General features: G+C 40.1%; 1 protein-coding gene across 3 annotated transcripts in view; it reads left to right on the top strand.

The window, feature by feature from the left end:
- The window catches only part of MLF1 (myeloid leukemia factor 1), a 31,243-nt gene extending 26,102 nt beyond the window's left edge, over nt 1–5,141 (top strand). For all 3 annotated transcript variants that reach the window (XM_038417606.2, XM_038417610.2, XM_043493110.1), the window contains exons 5-7: nt 1,173–1,332; nt 1,677–1,809; nt 3,099–5,141. In XM_038417606.2, coding sequence (XP_038273534.1) covers nt 1,173–1,332; nt 1,677–1,809; nt 3,099–3,210 — 405 coding nt within the window. In that variant the 3' untranslated portion in view covers nt 3,211–5,141. The remainder of the gene's footprint in view (nt 1–1,172; nt 1,333–1,676; nt 1,810–3,098) is intronic.
- Nucleotides 5,142–18,148: the final 13,007 nt, after the last annotated feature.

Here is an 18,148-nt window from a genome sequence, read left to right as displayed (position 1 = left end):
AGTATTCTTGAGACATGGCTGAAGAGTGTTGTTAAATTGTCAGACTGTGTATTAATGCAGACTCAAGTTCAGTCTCCTTTAAAATGCTTACTGGGGTGAATCGTTTCTATAATTTAGAAAGATATGCACTCTGTTACACCATTGCTATATCTTTAGAGTAGAGACTGTTTGAAAATACTCTTTAAGGCATTATATCCTGTGCTATCCCCTACTAAAGATACTTTTATACCCATTTTCTCAAAAGCTGAATAGGTGAGTGATACAGCTACCAGTTCTGCATTTGCTGCTTTTTGAGCCAGTGTATAATGTTGTATTCCTTTTGCCTATTGGGGTATATTTACACCTAAATATTTGCAATCGTAAGATACTAAAAAAGTCTGCATTTATACACGACTTTACCTCAAATCACTTTATGTATCCATAATAGTGCAAAATAGCTACTTTGAATGATCTGTTGAGCCTAAGTACTTGACTTTTAAATGCTTACATAATGCTTCAGATGAAGATGCCCTCTCATTACCTTCATTGCAGCTGTTGTGCATCTAATTCTGCTAAGAAATTTAAATTTGAACCCTCGAGCAATGTTCATGAAAGATTATATGCAAGCAGTATGAGGCTGTTGAAAATATCCCACAGCCAATCATGTCAGAGCTCAAGCCAGCACTTGGTTATCAGAAAGGCTCTAATAATATACGTATGAACACAGTGATAAGCAGTGGACAAGAGGTTTCAGACCAGTCAACGTGACAGCCTCATAATTAGTTGCCCTTTCATGTAGAGAATACCAACACATACTTATCTGTTCTGTTGTCAAGGAGAATGTTTAAGACTCTCTGCAGGGGTTATATTTAGGCTGGGCTCTGACAGATTTTGAAACAATTAATAATAACCTGCATGCATATTCTCTTCTTAAAAAACGTTGGGTGGTAATATTATCTTTCCTGTCTGCTAACAGTGGGATGAGTATTGTTTTCTCGATACTTTGTTTGAGCTATCAGTCTTTCAACCTGTGCAACAAAAATAGATTCAATAGGAAGCATCTGTTTTTTTCATAAACTTCATTTTAAAGCAAATTTATTTTGAGTTTAAAATAAAACTCTGAAAACTAATTTGGATAATCCACTTTTTCAATTGAAGTAGCAATTACAATATAATTTCCCTTCTTTGAGCAGATCAAAGAGACTAGAAAAGCACTTAAAGATTCTGAAAGTGGGCTGGAAAAAATGGCTGTTGGTCATCACATTCATGATCGTGCCCATGTAATTAAAAAATCAAAGAACAACAAAACTGGTGATCGAGAACTAAATCAAGAATTTATCAACTTGGATGAATGTAAGTCTTCCAGCACACACCTGATTTTTTAGGAAGTGCTGATTTGTTGATCTGACCCCTTCAGTGGGTGTCAAGTTGAACACCTAAAATGTGAGGATCCCAAAATCAGCAGTCACTTTTGAAAATACTATTGGGGGTGGGGGTTGGTCATACTTGAGGGTAATCTGAGTGTAATGTTTTATGGTTTTGAATGGACATTAATATATTAAATTATATAAAAATTCCAGTTACAAAACTTGGTGTTTTAATGCAATTGCTTTGGTTAGTGATGTAGCAATTGTAGCTAAATACTCTCTCCTATGTTTTCATCAAGTTTAAACAAAAATGTTTGTAACTGTTTGCAGCTGAGGCCCACATATTTGATGAGGAATGGCAGAAGGAGATTATGAAGTTTGGAACATCTGGAGCTAGATGCAATTTAGAAGCTCCAAAACACAGAAGTAACCGTCATATAAGCAGGGAAGATGCATCAAGGAGGTAGAAATAATTTTTGTAATGGCTCTAATTATGCTGATAAGCTTATTTTCTTTTAATAATAAAAAAAAAAACCCTATGCCTATTTCATTAATAAGAACTTCCTGTTAGGAACCTTGAGAAGAAATTATATACTTACTCTCTGCTTCAGAGATTATGTAGCTGAAGTGTAATTCAGAGTAGTATTTTGATATAACTAAAATTTGAGGAAATACTAGGTGTGGCTTTCAGAAGTTTTGACCATTTAACCTATTTGGTTATATTTCGACTTGTAAATTTTACCATTTTATTTTTTTAGATAAGTATATTTTTATCTCAAACAATGAGAGAGAGAGAGAGAGAGAGAGAGAACTGATCACATGCAAATTGGGTTCACTGCATTAAGGCTGAATCCTTAACTCTTTACTCAGAGGTGGATTGGTCCATCCCCTTGAGAAAAGGAGCAGGAAAAGGCAGAAAATTTCTGTATTCCTCTCCTGGCAGTATCTCCTGTGGTGAGATGCACAGGTTCAGGAGGAGACAAGGCCATCCAACCCCAGAGACCAGGGAATCTGTTGGAAGGAGCATGCCCCATATCTATGGATGCAGGTGTCTGTCCTGCGTAGATTGTTTTCCTTGTGCTGCTCTTTTGGTCTTTTCTTATCAGCATAACTCTAGTAGGAGGTATGCTGCCTTTGTCAGCTGCTTGGTATCAACCATGGAGGATATGCAGCAAGAGTTAATGTTGACTCAAACTAATTTCTGAAGTGAGTAGGGAATACTGTGATAAGAAGCACTAGTCCTTGCTTCACCTTTTCCCAAACCGGGCAGAGTGCTTTCCATGTGTCACTTCTGCATAGTTCTAGAGGGGAAACACTGCCACACTGCAGAAGCTGCATTTGCCCCTCCTGCAGTATTCCATGGGCAAGTTGTGCTCATGTAAACTGAGACAAATCCAGCTCTTGATTACAGCTGTTTTTAATCAGGCACAGCTCCCATTCACTTCAGTGAGTTCTGCCTACATGCCATTTTGCAGCTGTCTCTTATCAAATACATAGGTACACAATAAACTCAACAAAAAGCCTAGGCTGCTAAAGTTTCTCATCCACTGAAACATGTTAGTAGTTTTACCAGCAGAGGGTGTTTCTAAGTTGTAAAACAGCTAAAATACATATAATAAAGGCTTACATAAAAATAACTAAATTATCCATTATGTATTTCATAAATGGTGAACAATATGATGCATTAGCCAGTTTTTTTTTTTCCAAGTATCATACAATGGTTTTGATTGTGTTTTTGGTTTTTTGTTTCAGGGAGAAACCCCACCCAAAACCACTGATTGCAGGATCCAGAAAACCCGAAGTTTCTGTGGAGAACCTCAATGTGAAAGGATCGCACGTCCCAATCAAAACCAGCAAAAGATAAATGGCTTGTATAATGATTTGGATGGGTTTTTTGTTTTGGTTGTGTTTTTTCAGAGAAGATAATGGTGCTGGATCGTATGTATAAGACCAATCCCTGGTTTTTAAGTATTAGTGTGCCTTGCTCGTCTAGTCATTTGACCACTGAATGTTCTTGAAGACACCATCTCTTTGGCTATTACATCTGGGTCTGAGCAGTAAAAGAAAATATTTACCACTGAAAAGCACTTTATTGGGTTATCACTTTTCTGTATACTGTAAACTGTAATATTTTGCCTTCCAAGGCTTTTTTCCTACAATTATGTTAATCTCTTAAACTTTTCAGCAGGCTTGGTGGTGAAACTACATCTATTACCCATGCAATACAACTTATACAGGAACTCAATTCACTTTTTGTAAAGTTTATTTTTTGTGACTGAAGCAATACCGGTGTGGTTTTGGTGAAATTAGATTTAAAATTACATTTTCAAATTATTAAATAGCATATAATTTACATGCTATTGTACAGTTGCTGGATTCATGGTGATTGCCCTGATTTCAGAATGTTAACGGAGTCTAAAAATAAGTAGTCAAGTAACTTGTTTTTAAGTAAAATTTAAGTTTATCGATGTTCTGATTTATCACTTTTGGATAGTTGATTTTCTGTACATAGTTCATTAATTTCAGTGGCTTTATATTGTATCTCCTATGTGGTTTTACATCCTTTGTGTATTTCCACTGAAGGTGTGACCCATTATTTTTCACCATTGCAGATTCTCCAAACTAGGGCTAGAGTTAAGTAGCAGGATGGGTTTTCTATTTTCTGTGGCAATATACTGTAGTTCCCTTGTATGGACAATAGATATGACTGTTGGCATTCTTAACCAGATTGGTTTGGGAATCAAATTTGATTGAACAGACTGTAGAAGTATATGAACTAAATGCTGAATAATTACACCATTCACTCTGTAAATGATAGTTTTAAAAATATATGTGCAGGAATGCTACTTGTAGTCATTCTTATTCTTCTATCAGCTAAGTTTGTGGCTGTGTTGTATCATTTTGTGTCCTGATTTTTAATTTAAAGGAATCCAGGATCTGGTAAACATAAAAATTGTTGAGCTGCCTTGAAAATTTTACTATTTCAAAGTTCTTCCCTTGTTTGTACTTTTTGTTTCTTTTTTAAAAGTTTCCTTGGCTTAAAATTATTAGGTGAAAACAGACTGAATGATTTACTGGGAAAAGTAAACCTCTTAATGTATGTTATCTGTGTCAAAGTTCATGCACCATTTTGTTACTTGGAAGGAATTGTAGATGATATATAAATATAAGCCTGAACAATGAATCTATTAGTATTTTTAAGTTACAGCATTTGACTTCTCATGGCCAAGATGTACACTTTTTAATCGTATCAACCTCCGAGGTGTCTTTTTAAAACCTGTTTACTCTTAAACCATATTGATTTTTTTTCCCCTGCAGATCCCTAAATTATTTAATATTATTATTCTTACATATAACATGCCCTGTTTAATTGTATTTTTGGAATGGAAGACTCCGTTTTCTCTCTGCTTGCTTAATGCAATAAGTTTTCTTCAAGTATTGTAATAAAATCCAGTGTCTATGGTTTAATGTAACTAAGACCCATTTGTAGTTCATACATCTTACAGTCAGATCAGACTTATTTACAGATAATAGTTCCTAATCTGAAAATGTACTGTCCTTATATACTAAACAGTGTACAAATTTGAGGCCTGATCCTGCTTTCGTTGAAGGTAATGGGGCTCTTGCCATTGATTTCATTTAGAGCAAGATTAGGCCCTTAATGTATGTTTCAGTTTTGTCACCTAGATTCTCTAATAACAAGCAATGTAACCAAATGCTTATACATTAGAATTGTAATGTAATATTAAAATTAAATCAGAAGGAAATCTTCTGTTTAGGAGATTCTGTAACTTCGTAAAAAAAATTTCTACATCTGTTACAACCCTATACTTGACCTTTTCTTTTTACATCTTTTATGTGTGTACTTGAAAAAGAAACATTACAGACACATACATAAAGTACTTCATTCTTTATTAAATAAGCAGATACTATGATTGTAAAGAAGCAGTGGAGGACTAATACACATGGCTGAATTTGATGTAATGTTAAATAATAATCTAAAAGTTAATGCAGGAAAAGTTGTTTCTAAAGGTAATAAAAATATAATTATTTGGTTAATAAAGAGTTGTTTATTCTTTAACCTTTAGTTTGTACCACAATGTGCATTGTGTTTAGTTTGGGCTTATAAATATTTTTTCATACAGCAATATTCTGGAGGGAAGTAAATATGCTGGCTGCTAAAAGAAAAACATGCAGCTAAAAAAATGCAACAAGGAAAAGATAGGAAAACTATTCTTACTATCTCTGTGCAATGACTAGAATGGATTTCAGACAGATGATTCTTTCAGTTGGTAGAGTACTCTTTAGTATCACTGACAAATGCGTGTCATCACAGAAAAGATTCAGATTCAAGCTGTCCAGTGTTACACAGTTCTTTGCCTAAGTCAAGGTAAGTGAAACATCTCCTGTATTCAGCTTAGTTTCTCACCTGGCTGGGTTTTGTTTTGTATTTTTCTTTCTGGTTTCACCAGGTTGTCTGGTTTCTAACAATCTTTTTTTTTATCATAGAGATGCTTATGCATTAGCTCAGAGACCATTAACTCTTTTTGCAGCAACCACTGAACAGCTTTCAAATGGTTGTAACATTTGGGCATTACTGACCTGAACTTAAATTTGTAGCCTCTATGTTGCAGGCTCCATATTCTCGTATCAACAATCCCTTTAGCTATACAATTCCCCAACCACAACTGCATTAGTGCCAAATGCAGTATCCAGCAGAGGCCAGGGATTGCATAAACATGGACATTGAATTACTGCCTTGTCCTAGCCATGCAGGAATAAAGACAAGATATGAGGAGTGTGGTTTTAATTAGATTGCAACTTCATTAGTTCATTTGGGAAATATCTGGCAATGAACTATACAATGCAGGGCATTGTATCCTCAAGTTTCCACCTCTTGGGAGGCATCATCCCTCCTCCTTTCCAGCCTAGTCCTTCACTGTTGCTGGGACCCCTCGCTCATAGGTCATGATTCAAACACATTGTATTGGGCTCTACATGTTACTTCAGTTCAATTTAGCAACTTTCATGAGGACTCTAAAAAAGAAAATGAGCAGATACCTTTGTGTATATTTAAAATATACCAGCAAACGTGCCAACTCTTCCACAAATTTTCCTGAGGGTGATTCCCTGTACTATTTTTCATTTTCTAAATATTCTTAGGGGTAGAGACACTGAATGTGTCAGAAACTCTAATTCAGTTAACGTTGTCATGTGCAGAGAGGTTCTAGAATAAAATTACATATTCCAACAAGTTCTCATGCCACAGGTCTTGTTTTCACTCTGTGTGAAAGCTGTTTGAGGATGTCATCTCAAAGTTTTAAAGCCTCAGAAGAGAAATTTAAGTCCACACCGAAATCCAGTTTGCCCCACTAGCAAAGGAAGTAATTCCTCTGATCATGAACACCCTGCTGGGTGATGAGAATTTCCTGACTAGTGCTAGGATTGAAAGAACACTTTGCTCAAGGATGTGGTATAAATGAAAGTTTCATTGTATAAAAAGCCTTTTGTCCATGACACTAGAATCTTTTGCTCTTAAATGTTTTCCTGAAGTGACTAACCAAAGCAATATTTTAAAATGTACAAACCTAGAGATGGAGTGATGCTGCAGGAATAAGAGAGGAGCAGTGAGGCAGGAGAAAACATGTTTATTAGCTGAACACTAGCATTCACCCAAAGTGAGTCTCTGTCTTTTGGAGGATTTAGTTCTGAACTATTTAGCCATATCGAGAAACACTTGTTGGACATTTAAAAAGAAAAATTCCCTGGTGAAGTAACAAATTTCAAGAGCAACATCTGTCTGTAGTTACTTAAACTTATAAATCTGATACCTATCCCATTCTTTGCATACTTGTAAATAATTCTGTGCTCTTGAAGATGGGATGGTTGAAGACTATTCCTTTGCATAGGAATCCACTTAGGTATAAAGTGCTCTACATGAGGTTATGGTTCTCATCAGAAGAGGGTTACACACCCCATCCTAAACCCATCCTTGACTAGTGAAATCTACACTGGCACAGTAAAAGATGACACACTGGAAATAAGTTTCACTAGGGAAAGAACCTGTTCTTCTACCTGCCTGGTGAAAGATTTATGGTTGAAGCTGCAATGGTTGGGATATGTAGGAATTCATTTCCCTATGTAGTGATTCCAGAGCCTGTGACAACCCTACAGTATTCTGTTATTAAAACTCAATACTTAGTGCCTAATTTTCACAGTAGCCTCAGTCTGGAGTCTGAGCTTTGGTGCCCAACATTCAATTTATATGTATATTTGCATATACCATTAACCTAGCTAGACATCTGTGAGACTTGTGCATCTAAATTTGAATTTTACATCACATTGAATTTTGAGTCCTCAGATGTATCTGTGCAACTGAATGCCCAGGCCCTGAGTTAGCAAAGCACTTAAGCATTAGCCAAGAAGCTTATTATTATTGGAAGGCCAAATTACACCTGCCCTACTTATAAAAGCAATCCAGTTGGAGTCAGTAGAACTTCTTGCAGGATTAAGGTGACACCAAATTAGATCACAAATTCTAAAGACAATATACCAGTTTGACTAGATGAAGTATTGTATTACAGTAGCACTTAGAGGTATCAACTGAGATCAAAAACCATATTATGCTAAGCATTGCACAAACACATAAGAGACAGTCCCTGCCCTGATGAGTTGACAATTAAATAGAAAGACAAGGAGTGGGAGGGGAAATCTGCACAGAGAAGTGAAGTGACTTGTACGGTGTCACACAGCTGCTCTGCAAATTTTTCTCAATGTATCAGCGCACTTGGTAGATGAAGTTTTGTTTCCTTAACAGTAATATAAACTAACTTAGTCAAATTCTGCCAGTTCAGCTCCATTGACTTGTGGGAATACAAGAGTATAATTAAGGGCAGAATTTCATGGCTTATTTAATTTCTATCAAGGTATTTTTGCTTCCTAGCTGTACATTAATGTACACCTGACAATTAAGCAGTAAGTGCTCCAGTAGTTCCTCTACCCTCCTTCCCCCCGCCAAGCATATGTTAAACTTCAAGGACAATAAATCATGTAATTGACATGGATGGTAGAACAGCTGACAAAGGCTTCAATCAAAAGAATTTCCCAGACATGGATGCTGCTTGCAAGCTTTGTGTTGTATGCAGCCTGGCATATACATTTTGTACGTATCTAAAATTACCAATCAATTTAGGAATGCCAAACAAGGAAGTACAGTACAGAGAGGTGTGGCTACACGAATGTATGAATTATTTGGCTAAAGGCCAGAGTTGGTTCTTTTAATAACTCTGACCTCCAGACATACTAAAGAATTAAAAATTGAACTAAAATAACGAGAATATGTATTCCTATCCAAAGAACCAAACAGGGATTTTCTGCATTCCTTTGGAAAAAGTCTGTTCAACTTGCTGAAGTTCAAGTTGCTGTTATTACTAGAATGATCTAAGGTTGTTTGGAACAAACTGCATATGAAGTAGTGATCTATTTTAGCAAACTTCCATGATGGTTGTAACGCTGATAACTACTCTAGAAAAAAGGAAAAGTGCAATGTAACTTTTTTCATTGGTGAATAGCAGTGAATTAAGGGATGGTACTTATAGGATAGCTATTGTGACAGTGTTTTAACCAGTTTAGGTCACTAGATGTTCAAATTGCAGTCTTATTGCATCAAGCACGTCTGCCTGCCCCCCCCCCAGCGCAACATACCGCATTAGAAATGTTTAAACATCTCTCCTTGCCATCATTAATCCCTGCTCTGAAGTACAGATCTAGTATACTCTGAGGCAAATTTCACAGCATTAAAAACCAAATTAAAGTTTTAAATCTTCCACTTCGGCACATATTTATGATTTGTGTTCAGGGTGTGATAACGGCTTATAAGAGGTGGCAGAATAAAGCAGAAGGTAATGCATGTGTTGTGCTTATGCACCAATACATAGTACAATCAAAAACTATATAGCTGTAACAGTACAAGCATTCTGAATGTTTCTGCTTCCTTGCTGCCAAAAGGCCACCACAATCGTATCCCCTGATAAAATAATTATTAGAGTTTAGCACAGCCTAGCTTTTAATTTTCCTCTGCCCTCTTTGAAAATGGTTTAATAATTGTACACTGGGGCTTGGAAAATCAATTTACCATTGGCAAGTGGGGAACTTTTCTTGGTGAAGGAGGTTGCATAAGAAATAAATTACTGGAGAATGTATCTTTTCATTTAGAAAAAATCATTTCCTATATTGTGAAGACAGCTATATGAATGTCAACTAATTCAGAGCTGTCTTCCTGCTGCTATCCAGCTCTAGTGTGTCTGCTGCTGCTCAGTGTAAGTAGTGACACAAATATGGAGCAGTGAAACTGACATATTTGTCAGTTTTACTTCTCCACTGCAAGACAAAGTTTTGAGAACCTCTTGAATTCCAAGGAAGGAGACGGGGATGCCTCCCAAATCTACATGCTTCTCTCCCAGTCTAAGGGGAGGAGCCACTGGATCCAGGTCTCAACTAACATTGGGAAACAAATAATGGAAAACAGGAGTGAGGGTTACAGGGTCAGAATCAGGGATCCAGAAGAGGACACTGAGCAGAGAACCCTGGACAGCACCCACTGCTCCTCGAAGGAGTCCGGGAAGCCAGTGGATGCAGCCCAGAAGAACTTTTCCCGGATACCTGATCTGAGGGAGGAGCAGAAATAGCCCCCACAGTTGCACAGCACCTCTCTGTCTAACATCCTTCTCCTGTATGGCAAGTTCTGAGCAGCTACAGAGGCAGACCTTGGAATTACTAAAATAAAAGGTATGCACTGGTGACATCTTTCCCTCCATCCATCCACAATCCCTTGCCCACCTTCTCTCTCCCTGCACAACAGCCAAGAGACCAGAGAAGATTGGGGGAGGGGAGGGGAGGGGACGGGAGAAATAGAATAATGGAGACTGCCCTCTCACAGCATGCAAGTGAGCTGTAGCTCACGAAAGCTTATGCTCTAATAAATTTGTTAGTCTCTAAGGTGCCACAAGTACTCCTTTTCTTTTTGCGAATACAGACTAACACGGCTGCTACTCTGAAACTTGGGGAAAGACAGTAGTAGATGGAGACTTATTTCTATCCTTCCCTCAGTCAGGAGGCCAGGGGAGGAGAATAGAACATCAGAGACAGACATCCTGCCTTCTTATAACATCCAGGAAACTTTGTGTACAGAAGAATAGGTGGAATTCTCCACACTTGCAGTAGAGAAGAGCCTTTCTTGGGAAGAAAGAAAAGGAGTACTTGTGGCACCTTAGAGACTAACAAATTTATTAGAACATAAGCTTTCGTGAGCTACAGCTCACTTCATCGGATGCATTTGATGGAAAAAACAGAGGAGAGATTTATATATACACACACACACACAGAACATGAAACAATGGGTTTATCATGCACACTGTAAGGAGAGTGATCACTTAAGATAAGCCATCACCAGCAGCAGGGGGGGGAAAGGAGGAAAACCTTTCATGGTGACAAGCAAGGTAGGCTAATTCCAGCAGTTAACAAGAATATCAGAGGAACAGTGGGGGGTGGGGTGGGAGAGAGAAATACCATGGGGAAATAGTTTTACTTTGTATAATGACTCATCCATTCCCAGTCTCTATTCAAGCCTAAGTTAATTGTACCCAGTTTGCAAATTAATTCCAATTCAGCAGTCTCTCATTAGTTACCAAAAGAAACTACAGCATTTGCTCAAGAAACTCCCTGAAAAAGCACAAGAACAAATCCGCACAGACACACCCCTAGAACCCCGACCTGGGGTATTCTATCTGCTACCCAAGATCCATAAACCTGGAAATCCTGGACGCCCCATCATTTCAGGCATTGGCACCCTGTCAGCAGGATTGTCTGGCTATGTAGACTCCCTCCTCAGGCCCTTCGTTACCAGCACTCCCAGCTATCTTCGAGACACCACCGATTTCCTGAGGAAACTACAGTCCATTGGTGATCTTCCTAAAAACACCATCCTAGCCACTATGGATGTAGAAGCCCTCTTCACCAACATTCCACACAAAGATGGACTACAAGCCGTCAGGAACAGTATCCCCGATACTGTCACGGCTAACCTGGTGGCAGAACTTTGTGACTTTGTCCTCACCCATAACTATTTCACATTTGGTGACAATGTATACCTTCAAATCAGCGGCACTGCGATGGGTACCCGCATGGCCCCACAGTATGCCAACATTTTTATGGCTGACTTAGAACAACGCTTCCTCAGCTCTCGTCCCCTAATGCCCCTACTCTACTTGCGCTACATTGATGACATCTTCATCATCTGGACCCATGGAAAAAAAGCTCTTGAGGAATTGCACCATGATTTCAACAATTTCCATCCCACCATCAACCTCAGCCTGGACCAGTCCACACAAGAGATCCACTTCCTGGACACTACGGTGCTAATAAGCGATGGTCACATAAACACCACCCTATATCGGAAACCTACTGACCGCTATTCCTACCTACATGCCTCTAGCTTTCATCCAGATCATACCACTCGATCCATTGTCTACAGCCAAACGCTACGATATAACCGCATTTGCTCCAACCCCTCAGACAGAGACAAACACCTACAAGATCTCTATCATGCATTCCTACAACTACAATACCCACCTGCTGAAGTGAAGAAACAGATTGACAGAGCCAGAAGAGTACCCAGAAGTCACCTACTACAGGACAGGCCCAACAAAGAAAACAACAGAACGCCACTAGTCATCACCTTCAGCCCCCAACTAAAACCTCTCCAACGCATCATCAAGGATCTACAACCTATCCTGAAGGACGACCCATCACTCTCACAGATCTTGGGAGACAGACCAGTCCTTGCTTACAGACAGCCCCCCAATCTGAAGCAAATACTCACCAGCAACCACACAACAGAACCACTAACCCAGGAACCTATCCTTGCAACAAAGCCCGTTGCCAACTCTGTCCACATATCTATTCAGGGGATACCATCATAGGGCCTAATCACATCAGCCACACTATCAGAGGCTCGTTCACCTGCGCATCTACCAATGTGATATATGCCATCATGTGCCAGCAATGCCCCTCTGCCATGTACATTGGCCAAACTGGACAGTCTCTACATAAAAGAATGAATGGACACAAATCAGACGTCAAGAATTACAACATTCAAAAACCAGTTGGAGAACACTTCAGTCTCTCTGGTCACTCGATTACAGACCTGAGAGTGGCTATACTTCAACAAAAAAGCTTCAAAAACAGACTCCAACGGGAGACTGCTGAATTGGAATTAATTTGCAAACTGGATACAATTAACTTAGGCTTGAATAGAGACTGGGAATGGATGAGTCATTACACAAAGTAAAACTATTTCCCCATGGTATTTCTCCCTCCCACCTCACCCCCCACTGTTCCTCTGATATTCTTGTTAACTGCTGGAATTAGTCTACCTTGCTTGTCACCATGAAAGGTTTTCCTCCTTTCCCCCCACTTATCTTAAGTGATCACTCTCCTTACATGATAAACCCATTGTTTCATGTTCTGTGTGTGTGTGTATATAAATCTCTCCTCTGTTTTTTCCACCAAATGCATCCGATGAAGTGAGCTGTAGCTCACGAAAGCTTATGCTCTAATAAATTTGTTCGTCTCTAAGGTGCCACAAGTACTCCTTTTCTTTTTGCGAATACAGACTAACACGGCTGCTACTCTGAAACCTTTCTTGGGAAGAGAACAGATAGTGAGGTTCCTTTTCCCTTTCAGGAGTTAGAACAAGGAGGAAGCTTAACATTTGCTACATATGCCAGTCAGTGACATATGGAAGATTAAGGCCACAAGCAGTTTCTGGGCCAGCACCCTAGTAAAAATCTCAGAACCCTCCAGCCCTTTTGTTGCAGCAGGCTTCTTACCAGGATGTTGTCCTTGGACCTGTCTGGTGCCTACCTTCATCCTCAGTGTCAAAAATTGGAGTACAATTCAAGAGCTCCTGGCTTCTAGTCCTGTGCTGACACCCGTAGGCCAGGCCTCTCACATTTGGCTGCTATGTAAAAAATTAGAATGTTGTATATCAGAGGGAGCATTGTCTAGTGGACTGTGCATGAGGCTGGAAGTTGTGATCTTGGCTCTACCCTTGAATTGCTGTGGGGCCTTATGAAAGTTGTTTAAATTCTGTCTCCGTTTTCACATTTAAAACAATAATCAAACCATAGTGAAGATTAGCTCATTAATATTTGTTCAAGACTTTGAAAAATGTAACGTTCTGCAGAAATATGAGGTATTAATCAAGAACTATATAATAAACAAATGGTAGTATATGTTTAAAAAAAGGCTTGGATAAAAAATGTTAAACATGTTCAATCACTGCAGGACATACTTCGATACTGAATGTCTGTATACATTGGTTTCAGAGTAGCAGCCGTGTTAGTCTGTATTCGCAAAAAGAAAAGGAGTACTTGTGGCACCTTAGAGACTACCAAATTTATTAGAGCATAAGCTTTCGTGAGCTACAGCTCACTTCATCGGATGTATTCATCGGATGCATGCATCGGATGTATACATTGTGTATTGTAGTGTGTTGCCTGATGTCCGCCATTTTTAGTAAAAATATTCTTGTGATTAAAGCACAATTAGCTGGCTGGAGACCTGGGATCTTGTCCTGGACTTTGTGTCCTGGAACTCTGAGCAAGGCAATTCACTTCTCTGTAGCTCATTTTCCTCAATTGTAAAATGGGGATAATACAACACTGCCTAGTTAATGGATATTTGTAGAGATTTGTTGGAGATCCTCAGATGGAAGCCACCTGACAACTGCAAAATATTATTTATAATATTATTATTTATGTATTTTTGTTTCTATGCAAATTTTTATGTTTCAGTTCAAGAATACAAACCACTATCTCTGAAATGTACATTATTAGGGTTCAGCTTTTGTCTCATTGAACCAAAGAAGGTGGCAAATATGGCAAGGCATGCAGTCTTTGAAAGAGAAATCCATCCAGTGATGTACTGTAAACGCCCCTTGATGCTGTCTGCCATTCACCAGGACGAGTTAGGATAGATGAGTCAGAAGGTGGCTGATAGTGATGTCTGAAGGACAAGATCAAGTTGAAATCTTGGTTCCACCAAAGTCAATGGGGCCAGGATTTCATGCCAAGAATATGAATTTGAATGGATGGGAGGCAGTTAATATGAAATTCCACTTGTATTAAAAAAGACATTGTTTAAGTTGGTCTCTGGGATGTTTTTCTTTTGAAAACACAATGGTGTGGTATCACTTACTACTTTTAATATCTGGTTATGATGTTTTTGAGAGATGTATCTCAGAGAAATGACAGAAAAAATGTCTTTTTATAAAGAATGAAGCTAGTGTTTCTCAGAATGATGGAGATCCTGAAAACTGAGGAGGCTAAACTCTGGTATTTATCCAGGAACCAAGTACCTGGCTGGAGAAAAATGCTGGCTTTGCTGCACTGTTCCACCTGTTTCCCCCAACCCTGATTTGAAAGGCTAACCTTCTAACAGTGCCAGATTTTTTTTCAGATAATCTGCTCATCCAGTCCAGCAAGGATATCTAGAACTTGAAAAATATATTACTGAGCTTCAAAAATCCCATACAGAATTTCTTCTCTGCCTTCTTCCCCTAAAGAATTACCCTCAAAACACACACACTCTCTCTCTCTCTCTCTCATTTAGACACGGTACTTCTACACTAACTTCCTGGTCCGAGTACCATACTAGCTTAACTAAAAGTTGCCTCAGAGCTTCTAGTTGCTACAGTACTCATGTGTATGGTGTTAGTGGGGCCTACGCCTCTTTTTAGCACAGATTTTTGGATTTGTGGTGTACTTTGCAATGTTGCCAATAGTCCACAAAGATCTACTGTGAGTTTATACCTGCAAACCATTTTCTTCAAATCCTACAGAGCCACTTACTTGGAAAAAGTTTTACTTACTCACATCAAGGCTGAATCTATCTTGGAGATTTAGGTAAATTAAAAAGAAAAAACTAAAAAAGGATTTTTGTGTTTATTTTCATATCAAAATAATAACTACATGATAGCTGTATATAAAATGTAAAACAGGAAGATGAAAGTGAGACAATGAAAAAGCTGAAATGGAGGAGTTCACTTGCTTTAGTGCTGTCTTCTAGTGAGAACTTTTTCCAGTGGATAATCTTCTTAACCTCTCAAGATTAAATACCTAAAAAAAGAAAAAAAAAACACAACACATGAACCTTCAGCAGGGGTGACAGTAACTTAAAAGACTTACTGGTACACAGGGGGGCTGGGCTCCTGGGCAAGGTGTGGGGTGGGGAGGCTCTGGGCTCCCAGAAAGGTCAGGGCCTGGGGCGGGGTTGGGGCCAGACTCCCCCAGCCAGCCCTTTAGCACTGCCCCGCCCGCTCCACCCAAGGCTCCGGCGACTGCTGGGAGTCTTGGGCCCTTTTAAATCGCCAGGCCCTGGGGCAGCTGCCCCTTTTTCCCCCACCCCGATCAGCAGGCCCTGCCGGTATGGTGTTTAAAGCACAGCCGTGGCAGCACTTTAACGTCAGCTGTGTACCAGCCCATACTCACAGCCACTTTCTTACCAGTACGCTGTACTGGCTTACTTTCACCTATGACGTTCAGATGGCAAATTTAAATTTTATCCCCCTCTTTTTCCAGGTATAGTCCATTTATTAGGCCATGTCTATACTACGTACTTAAGTCAATTTAAGTTACGTCCATGATCATAAGCTGCTGTAATTACATTGCTTGTTCATGTTCACACAACGCTCTTTATATCAGGAGAGCAGATCCACAGTTGGTGCTCAAGCATTGTCAGAGAGAGCAGTGCACTATGGATAGCTATGCCACTGTGAAATTGCCACCTTCTCTTGCTATGATCACAGTGCATCCTGGCGGTAGGCTTATTACCCGGCGATGCAGTTTGCTCGGTCTCATCATTCCAAGGGCTTCCGACTGCATTTCGTGCCATTTTTCGACTGCACCTTTAAACTTTGCCCACCATCTCTGCTCACCAGTCTTGTGATAAGCGTTATGAACAAAACATGGCTGATCCTGCAGTATTTCATGAGCTGCAAATCTGAACAGAAATCTGTGGTGCCTGCCCTGCTGTGTGCCATGGAAAGAAACAAAGAGCAGCTGCACATAGTGGACCATTGCTATTGGGCTCAGAAAACAAACACTGAGTGATGGGACTAGATTGTGACACAGGTATGGGATAATGAGCAGCGGCTGCAGAACTTTCATATGCGCAAAGCCACCTTCCTGGAACTCTGTGTGGTGCTCACACCCGCCCTCTGGCGCAAGGACTCCAAAATGAGAGCTGCCCTAATGGTGGAAAAGCGCTTGGTGATCAGTGTGTGGAAGCTGGCAACTCCAGATTGCTACCAGTCAGTCACAAAAAAGTTTGGAGTTGCAAAGTCACCATGGGGGTTGTGGTGATGGAACTGTGCAGGCACAGGCTCTGATTCCGTGGGTGCTCCGGGGCTGGAACACCCATGGGGGAAAACTGGTGGGTGCTCTGCACCCACCAGCACCGCACCGCCCCCGCAGCCCCAGCTCACCTTCACTCGGCCTCCTCCCTGAGCGTGCCACGTCCCTGCTTCTCCTCCTCGCTCCCAGTGCTTGCCGCTGCGAAACAGATGTTTCGTGGCAGCAAGTGCAGGGAGGAAGGGGAACACAGCACACTCTGGGAGGAGGCGGGCGGGGGCGGAGATTTGGGGAAGGAGTCCAATAGGGGCAGGGAGGGGGTGGAGTTAGGGGTGGGGACTTTGGGGAAGGGGTTGGAATGGGGGAGGGGGAGGGGCAGGAGGAGGCAGTACAGGGGTGGAGTCAGGGTGGGGCCAGGGGCGAGCACCTTCCGGCACTGCGAAAAGTTGGCACCTATGATCCCATCCCTAGTACATCAGGCTCCGGCTAGCAGATGTTTGGTATATTTTTCAAGTCTTCTATGACATATTTATAGCACAGTTCATCCCAAATGATCTGCGAAGCAGTACCGCTGAAATGCACCCACCTGTTGGTGGACAATAACATGCACTGCAATATTGCAGGAGGGGTATTCAGTAAGGTACTCTCAGGTATACATGTTTCTTAATCAGTGCAATAGACCTTAATTGTCTACAAAGAACTGACATAGCTTTAATTTTTAAGATTTTGTCAGAAAGACACACAAGCCCCATTCTCCTCCCTTTCATGCACATTTATAGTGCATGGTATGGTATGATATTTTCCTACTTTAGAAAGACAGTAAGTGGAGTTTGTTGCAATTTGAACTTATGATGCCAGGGTGTCTTAAGTCTTCATACCTGGCTTATGCCTTTAAGCCATTCCCTCCTGTTCATTTTTGGGACTGCATTCTTCCTATTACTGAGAACTGCTCGGCCGCCAATGAATAGTCTTTAATATTCCAGAAAAGTCCTATTGCTCTAACTATTTTTTGTATTCCACTTATATCACAAAGAGGCCAAACATGATACGGTTTCTCGGGGGTACTGTACTATACATAAAATAACAAGTATAAACACTGGTTTCAGAGTAGCAGCCGTGTTAGTCTGTATCTGCAAAAAGAAAAGGAGTACTTGTGGCACCTTAGAGACTAACAAATTTATTTGAGCATAAGCTTTAGTGAGCTACAGCTCACTTCATCGGGTGCATTCAGTGACAAAATGAATGCATCCAATGAAGTGAGCTGTAGCTCACGAAAGCTTATGATCAAATAAATGTGTAGTCTCTAAGGTGCTACAAGTACTCCTTTTCAAGTATAAACACTGCATCACATTATTGCTGTGCCTAGATTTTGGGTTAAGACATTGTTTGCTG

Source organism: Dermochelys coriacea, chromosome 9 (genome assembly GCF_009764565.3).
Source record: "Dermochelys coriacea isolate rDerCor1 chromosome 9, rDerCor1.pri.v4, whole genome shotgun sequence".
Taxonomy (NCBI): Eukaryota; Metazoa; Chordata; order Testudines; family Dermochelyidae; genus Dermochelys; species Dermochelys coriacea.
This window is presented reverse-complemented; position numbering and strand designations above follow the sequence as displayed.